The 24,534-nt window shown below is 38.9% G+C and overlaps 1 protein-coding gene across 1 annotated transcript; it reads right to left on the bottom strand.

Annotated features, from left to right (window-relative positions):
• Positions 1-1,735: 1,735 nt before the first annotated feature.
• Positions 1,736-23,802, bottom strand: LOC121425971 (G-protein coupled receptor 54-like). Its single transcript, XM_041622100.1, has 3 exons — positions 23,458-23,802; positions 9,175-9,310; positions 1,736-2,417 (listed from the first exon to the last, which is right to left on the bottom strand). Exons 1-3 carry the CDS (start codon positions 23,800-23,802, stop codon positions 1,789-1,791), a joined length of 1,110 nt encoding a protein of 369 aa, XP_041478034.1. The 3' UTR covers positions 1,736-1,788.
• Between the last annotated feature and the right edge of the window lie 732 nt (positions 23,803-24,534).

Below are 24,534 nucleotides of genomic sequence, written 5' to 3'. Positions count from 1 at the left end.
AAACTATTAAGCTACAGTCACACAAAAGAAACCGATTAAAAAGCCAGCAAATCATATGCCATTGGAAATAAGGTAATGTTTTGGTCGGTATGGAGTCGATTTCCTCAACGAGCTGTTGCATGCCTGGACAAATCTAAGCATTCTCAAGGTTTCTAGCGTCGCTCACCATCTTTCCAGGTGTTGGTGATGTCTTCGTGAAGGTTCAAGTCACCATCGTCTTCGCAGTAAGCGTCATGGCCGTTAGGACACTGTCTGGGCGAGGGGGGAAGAGATATTACAAGTAAAAGAAGAGAATGAAGTGGACGGATGTAAGAAAGAAATGAATCGGTCGGTGGTGAATTACAAAGAGGGGACGAATAAGAAGAGGGAGGAAATACTAGCGTAGGTTATATAGCTTAGTCGCGTTTTTAAAGCCTGGTTAAAAGAGGTTATCATCGACGGGTACAATATTTCAATGGTCGTAAAACGACATGATGTTCGGTGCAGTCTCTGTAGGTGTCTGTCAAATTTCAGTACAACATCGATGTATTCGGTCAAATTTTAGTGTTTTTTATGTTCGGTAAATGTGTAGTTTCGTGTTTGCTCAAGTTTTAATGTAGTATCAGTATGCTTGGTCTTCTAAGTCCAGGGGGCCGTTTCATAAAGCTGTTCGTAAGATAAGAGCGACTATAAGAACGACTGGTGAACCTTTCTTACGCGCTAAACCATCGCCAATGAATATTTCCATTTACCACAAGAAAGGATCACCAGTCGTTCTTAAAGTCGCTCTTAACTTACGAACAGCTTTATGTAACACCCACCGGTATCGGTATGTTGGTGAAAAGTGGTTGTAGTATCGGTAAGTCCGGTTCAGTGTGGTCGATTTACAATGTCTGGGCCTCTAGAAGGTGGATGGCTAGGTTTTAAGTGCGGTATCAGCACGGTCCATGGTCTTGATGGCTTCGTCAATCGTGATTATCATGTTTGGACATATTTTACTATTTAATCGTTGGTGAAATTTGAAGTGCAATGTGTAAGTGAAGTATCAGTGGCTTTAATCATATTTTGATGAAGTATCAGTAATTCGGCCGGTTAGGTATTCAGTCCAATCAAGATACAGTGTCGTACCATGATGTTCATTCAGATTCCAGCTTGGTATACGGGATTTGTTTGTTTGATCAAATTTAAGTATAGTTACTATCATGACTGCAGTGAGTGTGCATCCTTGGTCAGAAAAGGGTTCAGTATCCTAATTGTAAGACAGGTGTATCTGGCGTATCAGGTCGGTCACTGCCGTAACAATCATATCTGATTGATGCACATTCTTAACCCCATAATTACAAAGACTCCTAACAATGATTTTCTGAACACTATGTAGTAATGTTATAATGGTATGTTAGAAAAGAATGTATTCTTATGGCATTTACTGAATTTATGCCTGACAATTTTTGAAATAGAAAAAGGCTATTTTTTCCATTTCCATAGGTTTTTTTTGCGTAGAAATCCATCCGGTAATTTTATATGATATCCAATTGCACCTTTCATTAAAACTCACTATAAATTCCAAATTTAAAATAAATCACATAAAAATCATCAAGAAAGTAATAAGGTGTCACTCATTTAAGTAGATTTGAAAAGAGCGTGCATCATGGTAAGCTGTTTTAGATAACCATAAGCAGAACACGATGTTATCTATGTGAACATGATTGTGATCATTAACATAACACGGTATTGCATCAATAACATTAAACACAAACGATTTTTGATAATATATATAACTTAATTGTTCATGGCATGTCCAATGAAATGCTATACTGCTTCTCTTTGCGTTACATTTGAAGTAATCAGACTATGTCGTTGCTCATCGTGTATTTCATCATGTTTACCTATGTTCTCTAAAATAAGGGCGTCTGTGTGTGAACGCTTTCTGCTTGACAACGCAGGAAACGCTTTCCTCACACGTTCCCTAAAGCGTCCTCCGACGAAGGCGTACACGAAAGGATTCACGCAGGAATTTGCGTACGCCATGCAGTAAGCAGTCGTCTGCATTGCCAGCGTGAGTTCGTTTTGAGGGAAGTCCTCGTCGAGTCGCTGCCACAGGTTGATGACGTGTAGCGGCAACCAGCAAACGGCGAACGCTATGATGACGGCGAGAACCATGCGAGTGATGCGTCGTTTTTGGTTTAAGAAGCGCGTCTGCGCGCTTGATCGCGTCTCCTCACAAGGTTGTATCTGTTTCCAAAGACGGGTTAGCACGATGGTGTAGCACACACTGATAATGCTTAGCGGAATGGCGTACACAAGGAGGAATGTGTAGATAGCGTAACCGGGGAACATCATCTTGTTCGGCCACACCTCCTTGCAACGCGTGACTTCGCCATTCGTGTTCTGGACAGCGTCGAAATACACCGCTACCGGAATGGCCAGCAACGCTGAACCTGTGAATGAAAACATGAGAAGAATTGTATGTAGTAACATTTAATGCCGTGCAAAATTCACAACGTAACGATAATTTACCTGATCTGATGTCAAATGGGGGAAAAGGCACATCCTAAGTGAATGCCGAGATAAACATGGGAAATGTATGTCAAATCTGACGCAGTTCCATCGGTGTCACAACAGTGGAACAGGCAATAAATCCCATATTGTTAATCTAGAGATGGTGAGTTAGTGAAGGGAACATCGAGCACACGCACTAACACTCAAAATTCTCGACAGAATATAATTGCCAATACTTGTGTGGAAATTGCAATTCTTCGTCATTCGGACCGTGGTCTGATTTGTTTGGATCGTCTAATTTTCATAGCTAAAAACTATGATTCTTTTTCATTTTTAAAGATAAATCAACTTTCCACCTTCTAGTCTCAGACATTGGTGAAATATTGTGTAAAATCATAAAAATAATTGGGCGTCGATGCGGGAGCTGGTATGACAGCACTGGTAATACAAGGGGGTGGGAGACTCCACATAGTGCAGTATACGAGCTGCTTCCACTCTTGGTTACATATTCCCACCTAATAAAAATATATGTTCTTCCCAGTTGATGGAGAGAATGTGATGTGATTGAAAAGAATGGAGAGAGAGAGAAGGAGAGAGCGGGAGGGGGGGGGGGCGTTTTTTCACCCTTTTCATCAATAAACTCCTATACCTCATATAATTTTTGTCGAAAACAAAACACTGGGGAACGAGCGAGCCTCGACGGTAAAACGAGAGCGTTGGTCAAGTCATCGATACCTTGAGGAGATTAACCGCCCGACGGTTGAGGAAGTAGCATTTCAGGCTATTGATTACCCGTCAAGTCTCTTCCGCCTAGCTCGTCGTTACACGAAGCCGGTCAGTCCAGGATCGATTTCACCTGACTTCAAGAAGGCAATCGATTTGCTCTCCATTTTGTAACGGCAAAATGAGATTTTGAGTGAAACCGGGTCAGGAACGAATAATTCACAGGCGCAAACTCTTTGCAATCGTAATATTAAAGACTGATTCTTACCGGTGCCCATCCCGCCTACATCTACTTCAACTTTTCTTCAACAATTTTACTATGCAACAAACCTGTCTGCAGGGTTTTTCGTACGTATTTTTTCTTGTGTTATGTCAGATTATAGCTCAAATCAAATAAATCCAAACCTCCCTGCAAGCTATTGGGAGCATAACAACTGTCTTGAAATGTCGATAGATTTCACCAATAGTCCAATGATAAATAGCAGAATGGCAAGTATGCAGTTCAACTTATTACGCCTGATTTGTAAATCCTTTTGTGTGATTGACATCTTTTTGTTAAAGGTGTTTAAGCTGACGAAACTACAATCCCTTACCGAATTCTGACGCGGAGGAAAGTCGTATTCATCTGTAACTCAAGGATGTCATCGATGCTGGTTCTTCATGTTTCGCAGCCTAAACATGCAATACATACTGATCCTTGCAAACAAAGCATAAGTGTGCACGTATGTTTTTGTGAACAATCAGCATCCACTCTATAAACTTCTACAAATAGATTGCAATGTTATACGAATGCCTGTCATCACCCTGCTTCTCCGCTAACGCCGTAGTCCAAAACACACCGTACTTGAAAGTTCGTGTTGTCTACTTGCATAAATGTAAGCAAACTTCGGGAGTGTGTGACGAGTCAGCACGGATTTGGAAACACGCAGACACGGCGTAACAGTTATAGTGCACAAAAAACTTTTCTTGCGTTCCGGAAGCAATCACTTCGGATCACCCTTTGTGTAACACTTGCCGTCAACTGTAGCAAATTAACGCTCAGCGAGTCAGTCGGGACACCGTAAGCGAGCAGGACGTTCAAGTACGGTCTCTAGACTTGAACGAGAACTTGGTAATTGCATGGAGATCATACTTGCAAGCACATTGTAAGTGCGCACAACTCAGTTACCATGTGCGCAACGAACGCTGAATGGAACCGTGAGAGAGACATGTCTACATCTCTTAATGAAAATTATAAAATGATGACTTGTCGGATCTCTCCATGTCTACATTCCATGTGAGAGATGATCAGATGACAAGATCTTGGATATCGTTGTGTCTACATTCTGTGGGAGAGGTGATCAGATGACAAGCACTTGGATCCGAGATCTTTTCATCTGATCATTTCTTCTAAAAGATGTAGACATGACGAGATCCAAGATCTTGCCATCTGACATATGTCTGATCAATTTTTCTATAAGATCTAGACATTACGAGATCCAATAAGGTCTTGTCCTCTAATGATCTCCCCAAAATGATGTAGAATGAAGAGATCCAAGATCTTGCCATCTGATCACCTCTTGTCAAAGATGCAGACTTGACGAGATCACAGGTCTTGCCATCTGATCATCGCTCCCTCAGGATGTAGACATGATGAGGTCCGAGATCTTGCCATCTGATTATCTCTTCTATAAGATGTAGACATGACGAGATCCAAGATCTTGTCATCTGATTATCTCTTACACGGGGTGTTAACATGACAAGATCTAAAATCTTGTCTCATCTCTCCCACGAGATCTCGTCATATTATCCTTTTCACTAAGAGATGTAGACATGACGAGATGATTATTTGAACATCTGGGTGGCACTTTAAAGCTTCCATGTGTGGCCGTTGCGGCACACTATTAAACCTACGGACTAATATAGACTTGTGCGGACCGCACGGACTGTACTGGTTATTGCTGACAGTGTACTAACAAAGGCCTTATTACAGCGTGTACAAATGTGGCAGTGATGTCTTATGTTACAACAACGCATTACTTACAAATTGAAATAAATGTGTTGACTTCACAATCCGAAAGATGTGACTGGGCTTACTTTAAGCGCTCTTTTATGCTAACAAACTTTCTGTGCGGCCGGTGTAGCGGCGGAATTTGAGGCTAGGTAGATATGGTTCTCGGAACACTATCTGCCGGCGGATCGTGTTCCAACCCTGGTGGATTTAGAACCAATTTCTCTTTTAATCGGCAGATATCGTTATTGCTATCGTTTCTCTATCTGCATGCACACTGTACCCATTCCTTCAAAATTATATAGGACCTACCACTTTTATTTATCTTAGGAAAGTAAATAAGAAAATCAAACCGCGTAATCCGGTAGATTCCGAGTAAAAGAACGATATCTGCTATTAAAGCCCCTTTTACACCTTCACGGATGCAACACGGATCATCACGGATCTCAGTCCGTGATGATCCGGGGTGCCAAATTTGTATTTTCCTAGCATTCCCGGAGTGAGTACGGAGTTAACTGGTTATTAACACGGATATGTACGGAAAAGTACGGAGTCTACAAGGATAGGCAAGGTAGCAATAGGGATCCTGTTTGATATGCTCCCGGAGCCAACACGGAATACCCGGATGATCACGGATGTTACTGGTTCTACTCGCACGCAAACAATACAAACATTTGACCCCGGATAAAGCCGGTATCAACAAGGATCACCCGGTTCTTACAAGGAGCCTCCCGGATGCATTCGGTAGCTACACGGATGTACAAGGAGGCTACAAGGATGAACACGGATGATTATCAGTCCGTGTACTCCGGGATGAAAAATTGAACATGTTCAATTTTTCTCCCGGACATGCCGGTACATCAAGGATGGCGCCGGATGAGTAGCCGGAGTGTACACGGTAGTCCCGGACTGTACACGGATAACCCCGGATTGACAATCCGGGATGATCCGTGTTGCTTCCGTGAAGGTGTAAAAGGGGCTTAAGAACGACACCTGCCCGATCTGCCGCTAGACCGGCACAGGTGGTTTGTGACCGGGCTTACGTATGTAGGAAACCTTAAAGCCCCTTTTACACCTTCACGGATGCAACACGGATCATCACGGATCTCAGTCCGTGATGATCCGGGGTGCCAAATTTGTATTTTCCTAGCATTCCCGGAGTGAGTACGGAGTTAACTGGTTATTAACACGGATATGTACGGAAAAGTACGGAGTCTACAAGGATAGGCAAGGTAGCAATAGGGATCCTGTTTGATATGCTCCCGGAGCCAACACGGAATACCCGGATGATCACGGATGTTACTGGGTCTTTACACGGACCTTACCACTTTTTGTCGCCGGCATCTTGCTAGAATGAAGTTTCGTCCCTTTTTGCAGCATCTGGAGCATGCTCGTGCTTGGTTATGAATACGGACTATTGTTCATGTACGCAAACAATACAAACATTTGACCCCGGATAAAGCCGGTATCAACAAGGATCACCCGGTTCTTACAAGAACCCCCCCGGATGCATTCGGTAGCTACACGGATGTACAAGGAGGCTACAAGGATGAACACGGATGATTATCAGTCCGTGTACTCCGGGATGAAAAATTGAACATGTTCAATTTTTCTCCCGGACATGCCGGTACATCAAGGATGGCGCCGGATGAGTAGCCGGAGTGTACACGGTAGTCCCGGACTGTACACGGATGACCCCGGATTGACAATCCGGGATGATCCGTGTTGCTTCCGTGAAGGTGTAAAAGGGGCTTTATCAGGCAAACGGCACGGCGAGCTGTTATGTAAACCCGGTCACTATCTACAATATTCGTAGAACACATTGCCATTGAATATTCAAGTGGTTCGCGTTAAATCGATGGTCCGGGTTGAAAGTATTTATATCTTAATAAATAGAGTAAAATTCACAGAGCAAAATACTGAAAATGTGATGAAAATCGGATAACAAATAACGAAGGTATTGAATTTTCAAGATTTGCATTATTCTGGTGAAATAGTTCTAGGCTTGTCTTCATGAATATTCATTAGGCGGGCTGATGATGTCATATCCCCACTTGTTCTTCTGTATTTTAATCATATGAAATAAAGTTTATGCAAACATTTTCTACCAAGAACTAAAACAGTTGGATTGACAACTAATTAAGTGCATTAGATATTCATTGCCACAACTTATTTTATCATAATGGAGACACATCATTTATACAGGTACGAAAAAATGAAACAATTATGATTTCATGTAAAAACATAAAAAATGAAAGTGGGGATATGACATCATCAGCCCACCTCATGAGTATTCATGACATTGTGGATATAACTGTTTTCACAGAATATTGAATAAAATTTAAAATTTGATAACTTCATTATTTGTTATCCGATTTTGACAAAATTTTCAGCATTCTGCTCTGTGAATTTTACTCTATTTATTTAGATATAAATATTTTCAGCCCGGACCATCCCTTTAATTTGTAAAGAAAGACGAATGGCGGTGCATTGGGACTTTAGTTGGTGGATATCAGTGAAACGAGGTTTTAACCGACGACGCTCCTTGGAAGGCCGTGGTAGGATTGCTGTCGACCTCTAAAGCCCCTTTTACACCTTCACGGATGCAAAACGGATCATCACGGATCTCAGTCCGTGATGATCCGGGGTGCCAAATTTGTATTTTCCTAGCATTCCCGGAGTAAGTACGGAGTTAACTGGTTATTAACACGGATATGTACGGAAAAGTACGGAGTCTACAAGAATAGGCAAGGTAGCAATAGGGATCCTGTTTGATATGCTCCCGGAGCCAACACGGAATACCCGGATGATCACGGATGTTACTGGGTCTTTACACGGTTGATCACATTCTGTACTGGGATATATCTTGCTAGAATGAAGTTTCGTCCCTTTTTGCAGCATCTGGAGCATGCTCGTGCTTGGTTATGAATACGGACTATTGTTCATGTACGCAAACAATACAAAAGCCCCTTTTACACCTTCACGGATGCAACACGGATCATCACGGATCTCAGTCCGTGATGATCCGGGGTGCCAAATTTGTATTTTCCTAGCATTCCCGGAGTGAGTACGGAGTTAACTGGTTATTAACACGGATATGTACGGAAAAGTACGGAGTCTACAAGGATAGGCAAGGTAGCAATAGGGATCCTGTTTGATATGCTCCCGGAGCCAACACGGAATACCCGGATGATCACGGATGTTACTGGGTCTTTACACGGACCTTCACGGTTGCTCACATTCTGTACTGGCTAGAATGAAGTTTCGTCCCTTTTTGCAGCATCTGGAGCATGCTCGTGCTTGGTTATGAATACTGACTATTGTTCATGTACGCAAACAATACAAACATTTGACCCGGATAAAGCCGGTATCAACAAGGATCACCCGGTTCTTACAAGGAGCCTCCCGGATGCATTCGGTAGCTACACGGATGTACAAGGAGGCTACAAGGATGAACACGGATGATTATCAGTCCGTGTACTCCGGGATGAAAAATTGAACATGTTCATTTTTTCTCCCGGACATGCCGGTACATCAAGGATGGCGCCGGATGAGTAGCCGGAGTGTACACGGTAGTCCCGGACTGTACACGGATGACCCCGGATTGACAATCCGGGATGATCCGTGTTGCTTCCGTGAAGGTGTAAAAGGGGCTAAACATTTGACCCCGGATAAAGCCGGTATCAACAAGGATCACCCGGTTCTCACAAGGAGCCTCCCGGACTTCGGTAGCTACACGGATGTACAAGGAGGCTACAAGGATGAACACGGTTGATTATCAGTCCGTGTACTCCGGGATGAAAAATTGAACATGTTCAATTTTTCTCCCGGACACGCCGGTACATCAAGGATGGCGCCGGATGAGTAGCCGGAGTGTGCACGGTAGTCCCGGACTGTACACGGATGACCCCGGATTGACAATCCGGGATGATCCGTGTCGCTTCCGTGAAGGTGTAAAAGGGGCTTAAGCATGCGATACTTACACGTCCATATGCCTATGCTGACGAGAAGGGCTATCTGCGGTGTTCTGTTACGTAACGACTTCAGAGGATAAACGATTGCTTGGTATCGATCCACACTCATAGCGGTTAAAGTAATACATGTCGCCTGGGCACTGACCTGTTGATTAAAACAACAAAAATAATGAATTATACATAGTTTTATGGGCATTTATAATGCGTCGATATATGAGTGCAGTCAAAAAATAAAAGCAAACATATTCAAGAGGGGTAATTAAATTAAGCAAAAATCTTATTCCAATGAATTAAAACGTGACTTTTTAGTACAGAAATCTTGTACTGGGCTTTGTAATGAATTTTGATATACTGTACTTTTAAGGAAATCATAGTATTTTACCCCATACCCTTTCAGCTTCTTTCCTTTCTTTTTTTTCTTGTCCGTGAAACGTTTCTGGGTGGGGGAGGGGGTGGCTTAGCCCTCATAATTATGTACGCCAGCGGCCTGTCTGAAATTTTTTTTGGGGGGTGAATTTCAGAGGTGTCAAGGTTAGAAACTTTTACAGAAGTACTGTTGAGGTTTATTTTTATAGGGGCGGACCAGCATATTCAAATTATCGATCCCCCAGAAATTATGAGATTAAAATACATGTATATATAAATATAGCGAGAACTAGGCAAACCAGATGGTCTTTATGAAGTTTTAAAACTAAGGAAAAAAATGATAGCGGTGGACAAGGTTAGCTCTGTAATTGGTTGTACATCTAAATATAGTTGAATGACGTAATGTTTTCATTCCACATTAAAGAGATTGGTTATCGAACATAAATAATGTAAAATAATGATTTATTTATTATATTTTCAAAATCTTTTAAATGTCTTCAAAGAATTACATAGAAAAAAAATATGGAACTTTGGATTTTATTTACGAAAATATCATGTTTGATTAAGAATGTTAAGATTCGTAGCAATTAATGATCAGGAGATGCACATTTTAGACACCATCATTTAAAACAGTGCAAGGGGTTATTTAAGTGACAGGTGATCTCAAAATACTGTACTGTTGAATATCGATATGAATAATAGCATGACACAAATGATGGTATAGGAAACTCTTATTTAATAAGGGATGGGAAATATATCGGATACATTTGCATTGCCTTTTTCCAACCATTTGTGGCAGCAGGAACTACCCCCCCAAAAAAAAAAAAATCATTGAAAACACTTTCTCTTGTCTTTATCGAAAACACACACCCTTCCGCACACTCTCACACAAACATTTTCACGTAGGCTCACCAGCAAACATGCTCACACCAACACTTACCACGAATGACACGTACACACAAGCCCCTCAACACGCACCGCACCAACACAATACCCTCACGCTCTCACAGTCTAGTTCCAAACACAATGCACACATCTTCGCAAACACCATCACGTACGTGTACATCCGCAACTCCAAACATTCTTATTCTTACACACAAAATACCGTCCGCACACCCTCACCACACACACACACACACGCGCGCGCGCCATACACACATCCTCAATAACCTTCACACACACTCACAAAAACGCGATGTACCGTTGCACACAAACCTATGTATCCACGTTGCACCAAACGTCCCCGGTTGAGAACACGCCCAAGAAAACGAGTGTGGATGGGTGAATGAGTGCACGTGTGAGGGGATGGGCATTATTACAGCTTCAATTATCTTTTTCTTGCACATGACTGTCTCACTATCTTTTCCATGCTCTCTTCTCCCGTTCTCTTCCCTGTATAGATCCTCACCGTCTTAGCTACGTAACCACACCGTCCAGCCGAAAAAGGATAAGTTTACTTTAAGAGACATTTCTTTGAAAATATCACTAAGATGGTCAGAGAAAGAATCGCATTGATCCCTTTGATCGAACTTTGAAAGCGGGGATTAAAGTAATACGGGTTGAAGATTTAATATCCACTTATTGTGAAGGGAAAATGATATAAGTAGAACAAGAGACGAAATGTGATCCGTTAATGCTTAAAACATTCACGGAATGCTTGTCTGGGAGAAATCGTATTTGGATAAAACTAGGACAGGGGCTGGACCAGAATTCACGTTTTGCTAAAATCCATATCAGATACTGAAATACTCAGAGTACACATCCCCTTACACCCTCTTTCTCTCTCTGTCTCTCCATGTCCTTAATGTGTTTCCGAAAAATATATATTAATGACTGGCCTGACAGAACAGCCATAAAATTGCTAACTGGGTTGATGTATTCACTACATATTACATGAATTTTGATTTTTTTTTTAGAAAAACACCGAACGCCAGAGTTTTCGAAACCTTATAAGCATCTTTTAAATGTTTTAATAACGTTCTCCGATTATTTTTTTTTCAAGTTTCAAGTGTGACTTATTCCTCCTGAAGAGATCAGATAAAATAAATAATACATAAAATAGACAATGAATAACAATGTATAAAATTATCTACAAGCAGTTTGCTTCTTTATGGTCCTAGCCATATTTTGTTTGCATAATTATGTATGATTTGTACATACACATTTTTATGCTTGAATAAACTTTAAAAAAAAATGTACATCAAATAAGAATTGAAGAGGGAAATGGCCCCAAAAAGGAAGATATCTTGCGTTAGGCCAACCCATTACAATAAAAGAACTTAACATAAAATCACTGTTACAGGTTAAGCCCCCTCCAAAGAAAAAGACCTAAAGCAACAACTAAACCGCATGGGATGGACAGAGAGAGGGAAAGCAAGAAGGAAATCTATGAATATAAAACAAAAACATGTTTTGTATTAAAAAAACAGACACCGAAGGGCTTAATTGATTATGAGAAGGAGTTGAATTCCAAATGACTGGTCCTTGATGAAATATGCTGTTTTTGAAGAGAAAAGTATTGCCCTGGTTGCATTTGTATTATGATTGAATAAGATCTCTACCACGCATACTGCGGACACCTAACAGGACAAGGCTGGAACCTGTTGGGGTGTGGGCCTTTCGGTGGTTTTACACTGATTTGCATCGAAAAGTCTGTACATTTTCATGTCTCCTTCTTTACCTTCTCCATACATACTTTTCTTCCCTCTCTTCCCATTTTCGCCCACCATTCTCTTCTTTCTGACCAGTTCGGTAAGGTTGATATATCAACTTTAGTCTTTCGGTGCTCATGATGGCGCTTTTAAAAAAGGCCTTTCTATCATTATAACGCCGGATTAGCTAGGCAACCGATTAAGGCGCACAAATTTCTTTGAGGAATTACTTCCTGCCGGTACCCATTTGCATCACCTGGGTTAAGTGCAGCACACAGTGGATGAATTCCTTGTTGAAGGAAATTACGCCATGGCTGGGATTTGAACCCACAACCCTCTGTTTCAAAGTCCGGAGACTAATCCACTGGTCCACAACGCTCCGCAATGACGTGCGTACTGATGGCGCTGAAAAAAGTTTTATACATGCTAGTCTTGTGTAAAATACCCACTTGTTGATCAAAGGATCAAAGTTTCAATCAGGGTCTGTGCTTGCAGACTAGATCACCCCCTGTATTTATAAGTGCAAGTACGACTCCGATTTTTAGGACCAACCTATCTTCAAAAATTCTGTAAAAGCCTGTTTCATGTTGTAATCTGTCACTGCTCTTTCACTGGAGAGCATTCTCTCAGCCTATCAAACGCAATAGATTCGGTTGTCTGTAACAGGTATTTGTGAAAATTCAATGATGATCGCTCCGAAGATACCTCCCTTAGATATCTTCCAAAGATATGAACATGTTTTTTGTTTTCTCTCGACAACTTCCAAAAAAAATATCTTAAACCAATCATCAGAAATTAGTAGTTCCCTATCTATACCAATATCTCTCTTTCTTACCCACTTCCCTTTTCCAAATGTCTTCCTTTCTCTCTATCTACCTGTATACAAGTACCTTTGATTGAGAGATATTTAACTTTTGAGTTGATAGCATTTATTCTATTCGTCATAAAAACAAAAAACAAGGCATACACAAAGATGACATAAATTACATTTGAAAATTGCAAATAATACAATAATAGAATCTGGGAAACATCTACTAGTGTAACCTGTTAAAGCTAGAACCTGTGTTATTTCTTTCTCTAATTTCTCTTGAAGCACCCTGACCCTCCAACATAGGAAAGCGCACTATATCAATTTAATGCATCCTTCTTATGTGTTATTTACTTTCGCCCATTCTAATCCCTCCAACCCTGTGTACCACTTTCTCTGTCTTTCTTCCCGTTCTACCTCACCAATAACACACCCACAGATTCACTTGTGGCACTTGTGGCAGAATCGATATTGCACAAAACATACTTTAATCGAATAGAAATTCATCAAAGGTGGCAAACGGAGGAGTTGGTTGAAAAACGTCGAGGGGAAGCCAAAGGCCTTGATGGCGGGTGGGGGGGGGGGGTTGGGGTGGGTGGGGCGATGAAAACGGGAAGGGAGAGATAAATTGTACCATGGACTTAGGTTCATGTTTGTTCACATGACTCATAGCGGTAACTGACCTCTGTTCCTACCAATTATTTCCGTTAGACAAGCCTTATTATATGTCATAGTCGAATATTTATTTTATCCGACTGTTATTTATCCAATGCCTGGCCTCTTAAGGCCATCGCACACCTTACGACCCGACCGGTCGCCGACTGGCTTGCGATAAGCCTCGACACCGCACACATTGCGATCCGATCTGCGACTCACGCATGCGCTTTTTGCTTTTTGGCATAGCATCTGAGAAATTGAGCTTACTAATGCGCATGCGCGTTGTTTATCATCATACGCGTTATGCAACTCTGCTGTCTAATTGGCTGAAGGTTGTATTGAGCTTGCGATCCAGTCATAATTAAGGATTCGACATGTCAAATCCTTCCGATTTTCCTTGCGACTTGTCTCTGACCCAAAGACCTTATAATATATTACTCTGACCGGTCTGCGACGCCCAAGCTGACAAGAGCTGTGACGTCACATCTCCCCCCACCCAGTCGCAAGCCAGTCGGTGACCGGTCGGGTCGTAAGGTGTGCGGTGGCCTTATTATAATAGTCGAATATTTATTTTATCTGACTGATATAAGATTATCCAATGTCTGGCCTCTTAAGAGATGGCATTGAAATGACCCCTGGAATCATCTCACATTGGTATAAAACTACCCTTTTTTCGTCTTGCAGATGGGTACCCCAACAAATACGTCCTGGACGAAAAAAAAATATGTAGGCCCTATGTGTGTTGGTGTTTTGGGCTAATATGTGCGCATATAGGAGAAGTCCCTTTTCATGTTCATGAGCACAATACAATCGCGCCATTTTCCAGGTTATGCAAATAATATGCACCGAATCTGTTGGTAAAAGACATAATCAAGTTGTGCCCCTATGCTCCATATTCAGTTACATCATCAACAAGTAATTGCAGAAGTACTTTCAGAAAAAGGCCCAATCGAATCAAATGAATCTTATTTGTATTCCATTTTGTGAGTTGCACATTATCAGAAAATTGAACAGCTGTCATATCGAAAATAACCTGAAAATGCTGGAAAATCCTTTTGGGCATTTTGTTGATCAGTTGATGGTAGTTATTACGTCTTGTGTGGGTTTGTGAAACCACTTTAATCCGAGCTATATATTACCTTATAACAAAATAATATTGTTTTTCCCGGGGGCAAAAAGTATAAATATTCATTGAGGATAGGGGTAAATTATATCATCACACTCTTCGCTCAAACTTTCGCCGTTCTAGCCGTGGGGCCTAGAGGATATTCTCTATATTAATGGAATCGTCTTGATAACCCAAATAAAAAGCCTCTTTGGGGAGGGGTGGCGGATATTGCATGTGTTACACAACTCGCAATTTTCATTGTGAAATTAAAGAAAAAGATAGCGCGCAATTTTGAGATTCATGGAATTATATCAGATAGGTCATTCGCAAAATATTTTGCATATAGTTGAATCTCTGCCTTTTGCATATAGATTATATATATATGTATGTAAATATATATATATATATATATATATTGGCGAAGAAGCTCAAAAAGCATTGAAGCTTCTTCGCCAATATATTACTCACTGAAGCACCCACGCAATGTTTAGGTCCTTGCTCATCACAACTATTCGACGACAGTATCATGCACTCAAATACTAAAATGTTTGAAAAATAAGAAGTTAACATATATATATATATATATATATATATATATATATATATATATATATATATATATATATATATATATATAAATATTTTTAGTATTTGGGTGCATGATACGATCGTCGAATAGTATCTTATTGATACATAAATCACCATCTCATGTAGTTCGCATCCACTTTATGTTTATTGATACCAGGTAAACATTGTTTGAATCGTGATATTATAACATATTGCGTTAACGCAAAGAAATCAAAATAAATAATGTATTATACAGTCAATTCACTATACAAACTTTATTCAAGTCACCGTCACACTTATACGAAACTGACTTCAGACCGATGAAAGCCAATGAATCATATTCAATGGCAAACCAGTTGGTCAAATTTTCTTGGTTTGTTAGATATGACTGGAACATTTCATTGTTTTGATAATAGCATTAAGAATGATTTTTCAATTCACGTCATCTTTTAGTAGATTGTTAATTTTGTTACGTTTGTATACTCAGCCAAGACCATCCGAATAATGAAAAGCAATTCGCTTGAAACGAATTTAGATAAACAAATTATATAAGATATAAAATCTAATAATAATTGAAATCAGATATGTGAGAATATTATGTTGTAGCTGATGAACTGTCAATACTGTCTTATCATGTCCATAAAAGTAGAGTAAATTAAAAAGAAGCCGCTTCGACTTCGTTGAAAAAAATCTAGGTCCTGATCAATTTCCCCATATCGATAATTTATGGAACTGGGCGACGGAAGGCGAGAAAATCGCACTGAACAAGCGAAATGATATCACAAGCCGCTGCCACTATCGTGTAAGGATCGTGTCACAGATCGATACTGCCTCTGGAATCCAAGAAATTATTGAATCCTGGTTCAATATTTTAACGCAGGCTATACAGTCACACCAACGAAACTGACTCCAAATCGTCCAATGTTATCTCGTTGGGAATAACGTAATAGCTTTTGGCAATCTGGAATCGATTTCGCGGTGTGACTGAAGCCATGGTAACATTATGGTGTAGCGAACATCAATTGAGGGGGTGGGGTTGCAACACGATCAAACATTACATATGCCATTAACATGCGAGGCGTTGTGGGTGGATACGTAGATAGGGTGGGGAAAATGAAATACCTTCACGTTTCAAGCGAAATGCTCTTATTATTCTTGGGTGTGTGTGCGTGGGTGCGTGCCAGAAAGGGATTGGTGTGTATCTGTATGAGTGTCTTAGGTAATCACCAGCAACAATTGATCTAAGTAACAAACAGAATGCTATCAAACCGGTAACTTTTGGTCCAACGTGGGTACATAGGTTTGTGTGCGAGGGTATAACGCGTTTTGGGGGTGTTGAAGTATCGGCTGCACTTACCCTCGTAATGAAACTAAGAGCCTAGAACTTCTTTTAAGAGATCAAAATTGTTCCTTAAATGCATATTAATGCAACAGAGAGAGAGAGAGAGAGAGAGAGAAAGCCATACCCTCCTATTCCCCAAATGTGTAACATGTTAGAAATACGGTATTCATATTTGTTTGCCACTATCTTCTTGAAGTTTTGAAACAAAGTTTTGCTAAAACTTCTGAAGGTTTTCAACCTCGATCTTGAGCTAAATGAAAACATAGAAGCGACAATACAGCAACAACAATATATACGGTCACTGGCAAACATTACCTACCGATCTCAATTTATTTTATTTTTGTTTTCATCCCTTTCGCGAAAACTTTATTTCGTCGGTTTATCGAATTACATTTCACGATCTCATGACAAAAACTGATTTATTTCAAGATGCTTGGTTTCGGGCTATTATGACGACCCCAATGTATTATATGCCGACAACCATGACAACAGTGAACGGATATAGACGCATACATATTGTGCAATATAACAGTAATGTCGTTATCTAATAAACTAAATATAGAAACCAGCGTAACTTTGGGCGATCTAAGTTTCCTTCTTGATTTACATGAAGTTGGTGACCGAGTTTTTAATCACCCCTTTACCTGGAAATTCGAAAGCGACAAAGTGATTTTTTTCATTTCATTTATTTCTTAACGCAATGTATAAAAAGAGAAAACACGAAATATGATTTCTGCGATGTAACTGATATTTTCTACTGTTATCATTATACATTTTTCATACATTGTAACCAGGGGTGGTATTCTGTAACTGTCATAACTTTTGTCATAAATTTTGTCATTTCTCTCCGAGATATGACACCGCTATGATTGTCACAAATCGGTATTCTGAACATTGTCTTTTCCCTGTCATATCTCTCAAAGTTCCCACCCATCTTTTCGGAAGCGAGCCAATCAAAATCATCGTTAGTTCCCAGTTGGAGCCCTTCTAGCCAATAGGAAAGCCCCGTGGCAGGTAGGGCGTATCCTCCAAACAGTTGCTGGCATCGCGCAACTACGCGTATATTGATGCGCTTAATTAAAAAGAGAGACAGGGAGCTGTGAAGAATTTTAGAGAAGTATAAAAGTAAGGAAAACAGAGAAAAAAAGGAGGAATAAATATGTAGGGCCTAACTAATTGTAGCATGAAAAAATAATTTTGAAAATTGTCATGGAAGATGAGTGAAACTAATACCACAATCTAATCTAAATAATATAATTGTTTGCTTGACATTCAGTCGGCAGGGTATCGGGATATTTGGTACTAAAAGATATGACAAAATTTATGACTGCTACCCCTGTCATAACTTTTGTCATATCTTTTGCTTGTATAAAAGGATTACGCGCATTTAAAGCCGCGTATTTTTGCTGCGCGCTAAAGAGAAGAGACAAAATTTATGACAATTTTTGTGACAAAAGTTATGACATCCACCAGAATACCGATTTTGTCATATCTCTGAGATAAGATAAAATATGGAGAAAAGACAATGTTCAGAATACCGCCCCAGTTGCACAAAATAAGAAAAATTTCTGGCAACACGCTCCACTGTTACGCTTACGGTCTACTTTACATTTTGGGGTTATTATTACATTTTCTCCGTTAAATTGGTCTTTTGTAACTTTTTCGCTCTTTTCACACCAGAATAGGTTCGGGAAAATCCCGTAATACAAGAGGAAAGCCTCTGACAGTCTCTATTGCATAACACGTTCTAATATATCAGCAGTGCTGACTTTCAAAACGATTATAGAATACTAGTAGGCCTAATCATAAAAAAACACCATTTATATGATGACAACATACAATGTTTATTGACCCTAAAATACATTTGACCTTGATCGTGTGACCAAAGACGATCCGTGATACTTAATCAAATTATGTCCACATTTCATGAACTAGATCTATAAACTTTCAAAGTTATGATGGCAACTCAACAAATACCTCCAACATTGCCAAAGTTCATTGACGTTGGTCATGACTGGAACCTGAAACTCACGCAGGATGTTATGTCCAAGTTTCATGAGCTAGATCCATATACTTTCAGAGTTATGAAAAAAATAGTCATGGTTAAGATTTAGTTTTGACCCCCCAACATAATCTAGGTTCATTAACCCTAAAAGACCTTTGACCTTGGCCATATGACCTGAAACTCAAACAGGACGTTCAGTAATACTTGATTATCTTATGTCACCGTTTTATGAACTATGTAGGTCCATAAACTCTTTAAGTTATGATGACATTTCAAAAACTTAACACTCGGTTAAGATTTTGATGTTGATCCCCAAGTTCAATGACCCTAAACAACCTTTGACCTTGGTCATGTGACTTCAAACTCTGGCGGAATGTTTAGTAATACTTGATAACCATTATGTCTAAGTTTCATGAACTAGCCCCATGTATTTGTCATGATGACATAAAAAAAATTAACCTTTGGTTAAGATTTGATGTTGCGACGCCGCCACTGCCGCCGTCGGAAAAGCAGCACTTATAGTCTCGCTCTGCTGTGCAGGCGAGACAAAAACGAGATATATTTTTTGCTAAGAGGCTAAGAGGTCGTAACATTTAATACTGGTGACAGATAACCGGCTGATAATATATCGTTTGAAATTATTATTTTCAATATATCGTTTGAAATTTACGAAATGAAATCAAACAGTATAAATTTCCAACACGTGAATCAATCAAATATATAAAAAAAGACTGAAATAATTAATTCGATTTCATTCTGTTCAAGGCTGCTTATGATTATAGATTCTGTTCAGGAACTCTTAAAATTTCAAGAACACAACAATAATTGGAGGATGAAAAAAAGAAAACGAATTAATTGCCAATTTAAAATATGTGATCAATCACGTCAATACAGGATTGCGAAATTTCTTATAAGTTTGTAATAATATTGAATGCCGCATGCACTAGATACGATAACCCTTAAAAACAGCCACTGAATCTGATTCTATGAGAAAAGAGAAGAAAATAAAGATATAATGTAATATACATATTTATTTTTAGATCAAGAAGTCGTTGCTTACTTTTCATGAACCGACGATTTTGTTATGACATAACATTGAAAAGCATCGTCATGTCGACTTTTCTTAAAATACGTGTGCACAAGAGAATGAGTAAAACCTTTTTTGTGTAAGTGCATTATGGGATCATGTGAGTGTGTGTATGAGAGAGAGAGAGGGGGAGATAGATAAAACAAAAAACGAGAGAAAGAGGGGGTATATAAAGGGAGAGAGATAATGAGCGAGTAACAAAGGAAGGAGGAGAAAGGAAATCAAATATGGGAAGCTAAATGAAGTAAATATCGTTAAAGATGCCTCCAGCTAGCAAGTTGTTTGTTGATATTTGACGCTCGTGTCTATATAAATAGAATGGCTTGAATATGAGGCTATCGATTTTCATAGAGTTTTGTTGGAACCTTTCCTCGTCTTACGCAAATGGACATGACTCCGTCGTGGTAGACTTTTTTATATATTGATTATTAGAAATAATGAAATTATTTAGAAATAGGGCTTACTTGATTAGCTGTCGATGTTAGGGATGTTTTTCGCAAAAAACCAAGACAAAACAAAACCGAAGAAAAAAACATACACAGAAAATCCCAAAGAACAACAAAAGACTCCATAAATTCCAGATTATCATAATAGGTAAGCAATTCTGGTTCATATTGTATTAACGTCTGTCATCGTCAGGAAGTTGCTGTCTAATCAACAAAACCGACTCTAATCAGACCGATAACGTAATATATTTGATCGGTCCGCAATCGGTTTGAATAGTGTGACTGCAACCGGTCACTGCTACCCCTAATCCGGATACATAAACAACATTGAAATTCGGTTCAACCCCCCGAGTCACAGCCTTTACCTTTGGAAAAAAGGTCAAGTACCGAATTCCGCACCGGGACCACCCGGTTTCAGTCGGTAATGGGTGACAGTTGGTTCCCATGCGTTACAATTCATATTTTTAATTTATACACATCAGTAAAACAAACATACATACCCACACGCACACACAAATCCACCCACACGCTCATACACAACCTCTCTCTGCAATGCACACACACGTTTATGGGGGAAATCGAGGACTTGTTTTCCTTCCATAACAGATGATCATATAACATTCTACTATACAACAGAGGACACACATTCCACATGACTCATTGCCGTGGCGGATAGACGTCTTTTGCAATCGTATCCATCTATGCAAAAGGCAAATGATTTGGGACCGTTTGTAACGATCCGCAGAAAATGTACTTCCTCGGTGTGATAGGTGTTGTCATTTTGAATGTGAAGTTCGTGCGTGCATCCTCGGTTGCGGGTGTAAATACATGTACGTAACCATACATCTATCTAAAGCTTTCGATTCTATGGACCATTCATTACTTTTATTTAAACTTAATCAATATGGAATTCGAGTGATCGCTTTAGATTGGTTTAGGGATTATGTTTTAAATAGGGTTCAACATATATATGTCCACGGTGTCTCATCTTCTTCGGGAAATGTTTCCATTGGGGTACCGCAAGGATCTATTTTAGGCCCCTTGTTATTTCTTTTATATACAAAGACCTTTGTAAATCATCTAATTTGTTAACTTTTTTTATCAATTTGCTGATGACACAAGTATTTTTTGTATTCTTCTAAAGATTTAAATAATACCATCCACATCCTGAACAGTGAACTCCAAAATGTTTCCGACTGGTTAAAAGCAAATAAGTTGTCCCTGAATATCAATAAAACTAGATGCATCTATTTAAAAAAATCCTTATTACGAACCCAAACTGACAAATCTAATAATTAAAGTCCAATTGACAACGCTCATATTCACATTTATATCGACAATAAACGTGTCGAATTAAGTAATTCCATTAACTTTTTAAGTGTCACATTGGATAATATTTTGAGTTTAAAGTGCCATATGATAAATGTATTACATAAGATAGGTAGAATACTGGTTTAATTTACAATGTTAATCATAGTTTGCTTCATAAAAATCTGATAACTCTATACCATTCCAAAATTTTCCCTTATTCAAAATATTGCAATATTGTCTGGGCTACCAATGTAACCTCATATGAATTGGACTCAATATTCAAAATTCAAAAGAAATGTTCATGAATAATTACCAATTCCCATTACCTAGCACCATCTGCACCTTTATTCAAGAGAAACTGTCCTTACATAATATATATGATATTAATAAGCAAGAACTCGCAATATTTATGTATAAGTACAAAAAAGGTTGTTACCCACTTCTTTTTCAGATCTTTTTAATACAATAATCAAGTTCATAATCATAATACCCGTTCTTCCAATAAATTTCATTTATGGTCTATCAAGTCTAGTCACGAAGCTAAATCATTGAGTTATGTGGGTCACAAACAATGGAATGAGATTCCCCAAATAATAACTAATTCACAATTTATATCTTCCTTTCGAAAACAGAACAAAATTTTTCTAATAAATGATTATTAATTTTCACAGTTAATATCAATGCATTACTTACCGTATCTACCCCTTCAATTCGTGTCTTTTTGTATTCTAAGTGTTTTTTTCTCCTTTTTCTTACATTGTGTTTACTATACAGTGCGTATCAAAAAAAAGTTTACACTTACAAAAAATCCTGTAAAATTATTCATTTGTAATATCCTGAAGATTTTTCCATATTTTAACATTGGTACAGGTCCATTTAAGCAAATGACGATATAACTGTCGAAAAATATTTCCGCTTGAGTGAGCACCACTTACTTTTGAAAAGTTAGTGAAAAATGATTTGCGCAGAACTTCGAAATAGTTATGCGAATAAAAGTAGACCTTAATCATGAAAAACACGTTGAATTTAGCTAATAAAATTGATTTGAAGATATCTTTTACTTTTTTAACTTGTTTCATTACCCAAAACACTTCGAAGAGTGCATTGCGCCCCACCCCCCTCCCCCTCACACCAAGACCATCGTGATGGTATTTGCTTTGCACTGAGCTGTGATCCACAAGAAATGGCTTAGGCTTGATTTTCATTTTGTTTATAACTGTCAAGCCTGGGAAAAGTCTGGAGAAGCAAGTATTAAATGAAAAATGAAATGTAAATCCACATTAAATGATAAAAACTTAGTGAAACAAATGCTGGAGATGTCTGATTTAAAAAAGGGTAAAGGTTGTGCCTAATAAGAGTTGAAATTTCAATTTTGGTGGCAAAATTGTTCGAAAATGCTTTAATTCATACGTTTTATTTTAATTGACTAAAAGTGGAAGGGAAATGTATGAGAAATGTTTCGCAGGATAAGTTTGATTTCGCCCTTTCCACTCGACACAGCGTGAAAACGGGAATTTCTGCGCAAACAGATTTCTGCAAGCTTTACAAAAATGGACAGTACTCACTCAAGTGTAACATTCTGTCAAAACTTTTACTTTCATTTGATAGATGAGACCCAAACCCAGGAATATATGTGAAAAAATTACCTACATGTTGTATATTTTTTAATTCCCATTGCTTTTTCAAAGTGTAAACTTTTTTTTGATACGCACTGTAGTGATATGACATTCTGTATTTTTTTATTATCAAACATTGTTGTGTTTTTACTATGTTTTGGCGAAGTAGCCTTACAGGTTTCTTATGACCTTCATGGAAAGCCACGCAATTTATCTTATTATCTAATCACATTATTTGATGTTTCTCTGTATTTTTTTAATCCTATTTGCGCAACAAAGATTGAATTGAAATTCACACAAACCCACCTTCCATACACCACACACTCACCTGCATCATGTAGAAAACGAACTTGCACATGAACCTGCCAAAGAGCCATGTTGGCGTGGCGTACACCGAAGCGGTGAACGGAGCACAACAGAGTAAGAAGGCTATATCTGTAAGCGCCAAATTTAAGATGTAATAACTGGTAACCGTCCTGTTTTTTGTGTGACAGTAGATGGTGTAGATGACGACGAAGTTTCCCGCCAGGCCAGCGAGGGTAATGACACTGAAGATGGTCGGAACAAGCCAGCTGTAGACCCGCTCTGACGGGCTGGGTTCGTAGGGCAACAGTGACGAATACAGCGAGGAGTTCTCGTCATAGTTCCCGTAGAAATCGTCCGAAAATTCCATGATGCCCGAGAATGAAAATCGTCCTTGTTCCGAAGACGATAAACTTTATAAGTCCCTTCTATTGTTTATTTCCGATATTTCCACCTGACGATGATTACTGGTGGAATTTAAATGCCTTGAAATCGACGCAAGGAGAGTGAGGTATACGTTTTCCATATAATCTGCAAAATAAAAAAGATAACAATGATTGATGTCTATTGAGAGAATATGAAAGGGATTTCATGAATAATAAGAAGAAAGATATCATGCGAAGGAGGCGAGCAAGATACCACTTATAGCTTAGACGATTACCTTCAATGAATATAAAATTCTTTTCGAGGAAATATATCCTTTTCACCTTGAAATAACGCATCATCTTCCATTTAAGGTGAAGTCCATCCCAACAAATATTCATTTGATAACTTAAGGAAAATGAAAGAATAATAAACTAGTAACTTCATCATAATCGGCTGTAAAGTTTAATAAAGTTTTACCATACAATTCTGCTTTATTACACAAATGCAAATAATATTCATTTACAGAACAAGGTGAAATGCAAAATTCGAGGGTGGCGATAATGTAATAAACTCTGAATAAAGTGTTGAGGTCATCGGTGACCTTATGCATCAGTATACTCTAAGTCATGATTGATATTTCTCCATTTCTTTCCAATCAAATTTTTGTTTGGGTCGACATGCTCTTAAACAGTTAAATGTCTTTCTTTTTTCCATTCATGACTTTTTTTCTTGTCAG

Source organism: Lytechinus variegatus, chromosome 13 (genome assembly GCF_018143015.1).
Source record: "Lytechinus variegatus isolate NC3 chromosome 13, Lvar_3.0, whole genome shotgun sequence".
Taxonomy (NCBI): domain Eukaryota; kingdom Metazoa; phylum Echinodermata; class Echinoidea; order Temnopleuroida; family Toxopneustidae; genus Lytechinus; species Lytechinus variegatus.
This window is presented reverse-complemented; position numbering and strand designations above follow the sequence as displayed.